The sequence below is a fragment of the Loa loa genome (genome assembly GCF_000183805.2).
Source record: "Loa loa unplaced genomic scaffold supercont3.158, whole genome shotgun sequence".
Taxonomy (NCBI): domain Eukaryota; kingdom Metazoa; phylum Nematoda; class Chromadorea; order Rhabditida; family Onchocercidae; genus Loa; species Loa loa.
In genome coordinates, this window is record NW_018108338.1 from 16,562 (window position 1) to 19,150 (window position 2,589).

General features: G+C 35.0%; 2 protein-coding genes across 2 annotated transcripts in view; both read left to right on the forward strand.

The window, feature by feature from the left end:
* Positions 1 to 1,183, forward strand: part of LOAG_17943 (CBR-EGL-23 protein) — a 3,966-nt gene extending 2,783 nt beyond the window's left edge. Inside the window, exon 8 of the mRNA XM_020450611.1 lies at positions 786 to 1,183. Coding sequence (XP_020305686.1) covers positions 786 to 956 — 171 coding nt within the window. The 3' untranslated portion in view covers positions 957 to 1,183. The remainder of the gene's footprint in view (positions 1 to 785) is intronic.
* Positions 1,184 to 1,962: 779 nt separating this feature from the next.
* LOAG_14485 (hypothetical protein) lies at positions 1,963 to 2,112 on the forward strand (the record flags this gene model as incomplete). The annotated part of the gene is made up of 1 exon (XM_003149982.1): positions 1,963 to 2,112. The coding sequence occupies one exon, from the start codon at positions 1,963 to 1,965 to the stop codon at positions 2,110 to 2,112; it is 150 nt and encodes a 49-aa protein (XP_003150030.1).
* Positions 2,113 to 2,589: the final 477 nt, after the last annotated feature.

A 2,589-nucleotide genomic window follows, 5' to 3' on the forward strand; every position in this document is an offset into this window, starting at 1 on the left:
CAGCGATATGATTTATTCGGGATGTAATATTATTCTTCACAATATTATTAACAACAAAAGGGGTGTAAAATATATATGTATATATTACACGATGAATTGATGAACAGTGATGATTTATGCAAAAAGCAAGCAATATGATCAACTAATAAATTCTTTGTCGTTGCCTTCGATAATAATTTGACTGTCGGTTAGTTGATAGGTCGTTGAATTGAGGATATGTTACGGGAAATACATTTAGCGAATAGAAAGAATATCGTAGTTTATTTTCCAGTAGTGGCGGATATGCCAAGATGTCGTTGTTTGCGGTTCTGGTTCAGTCGTGGAGCATAAGCGAAGAGGCTGTATTGTCTGTTTGACTGTAGAAACTGAACTGTTTTGGATTTTTCCTTATGTATATATAAGGATTAGGGAGGAGTTTTGTAAGCTCCATCGAGATTATCATGGAGGTATGACTGACTGTCCTTTGGCACTGTCTATTATGTATGTACTGAAACGTCTTTGTGTTGTGCAGTCTCTGTGTTATGTTAGCTTACATCCTCTTTATTGCTTTAATTTTACTTACAAGATTTCATCACTCGGTCTATTAGATATTGTGGAAATTTTATTTGAACATAGCTTCAATTTCGGCAATCCGACAAGAAGTACAAATCAAATTCTAGTCTCCAATGGATCCTTTGTCTTCCACACTTGACAAGTTCGATATGTAATTCAACGTACAATATCTGAGTAAAAGTTGCTGTTGAATTGTTGTATACTTGCCCAGACTCAATTTCCTTAAATTTCAGAAATATGGTCAGAAAAGACAGGGACACCAGATGCGACTAAAAGGAGCCTATACTCCAGAGGACTTACCGCTCATTCGATACATCGATTATGGGTCATTAGCTAGTGAAGATAGCCGGATGCACTTCTTCACTAATATATTCAATAAACCTAATGAACTTAGCACGGTTTGATGAGAATAGGTCAACTGCTATCCATTCATATCAGAATTCCAATTTTAGCTCTGGAAAATGTTAGAAAAAAACTTCGAAACCTTGCTGAACTATGACGGACTAATGTATCGTTCCAGCAGTTTTTTTCTGAAACCTTCTCGAGTTGAGTCTACTAGTTGAAAAATTTTCGCCCAGGCTATGGAACGAAATAGGTTTTTAGTAAACAATCTTTAGAATGCTAGCTGAGACATTCGACTGAGTATGTCTTTCAGCAAGGGTTCACATACGATACTAATTGTGTCATATACGAATGTTGTCGGGAAAGTTTCGTTTGGTGTGTTGAATCGCAAAGGAAAGGTTTATTGAATAGTAGAAGTATAGCAACTATACAATGCAATAGTATTTGATAGCGGAAATAGAAGATGGAATAGGGGGTACAGTAAATTTAAAGGGAAACAGTGAGTCGTCGAGTTGAGCGAGACGAAGGAGGCGCTGCTTTGAGTTCCGACCAAGAAGGTTTAAGAATGCTGAGAATCCGTTCTCGGAACCTTTATATTGCTCATAAGTGGGTTGGGCTTACGAATAACACACCGAATTAGTTTTTTCTATTTCCTCTTGTCCAAGAGGTAATTGTATGGGAATTATTTCCGGATATGTAGCTTTCTCACAGTTTGTATATGAGATTCGTAAATAAGATAAAGTTTTACAAATTAGTTAGCGGATGTGTGCAATTTCAATATCAAAGGAGAAGACATTTTCACACGATTGAGCTTAAATAACAGATTCATCACTTTAGATATAGAAAAAACGTTGTATTTGTTTTTTGTATAATGTGATGAGTTTTTTAATCCGGAAATACTTTTTACAATAAATTTTTTAGCTGTTTGGACGTATTACAATTTCCTTCGGTTTTTTCCGACAATTGCGTCATATACATTATATATCATTCTAATACATTTCTTGTTCCATAGTTTTTGCTACTGACTATTTATTGTTTATTTGTTTGTAGTTAATTTACAGTAAAGGAATGGTGTATGATAAGAGTTCAAAATTAGTCAAAAAGCAGCAAAGGGAACTGGTAATGTCAGCAACACCCAGAGACTGCCTAACATTGCATAATGTAGTGGTTCACGAAGTATTTGGAAGACAACAGCTTCAAAATGGGCCTAGTCGATGAACTGGCCTACGCTATCAATCGTACCTTGCCAACGGACTATCACTTATTCAACTATCTCAACACCTTTTGCAGGAAGAATGTTTCCTAACAGTTTGTTCACTTCCGAAGAGCAGGTTTCTACGATGAGAATAAACATATTTCTCTTTGGTAACAATTTCTTGATTATCAATCAAACAACGATTGGTGATAAAGATATATTTGGACCTGTTATAATAATTTAAAATTTATGATCCAAAACTGCAATCATTTTCTTATCAGATTATTGATCAAACAAAATCAGAACAATGTCAGACTTACTGTGGGGAATATTCATTACATGCCTCTTTCTAAGAGAATCCAATAAATATGGATAGAATCGTGAATTTGATGTCCGCAACCAGTATTTTTGCCATTCATTTCCCTAAATTAAATGACTTTTCAAAGGACTTTTTTTGCCCTTTTCATTTTTGCACATTTTCCTCAAGTAAATACTTCAAA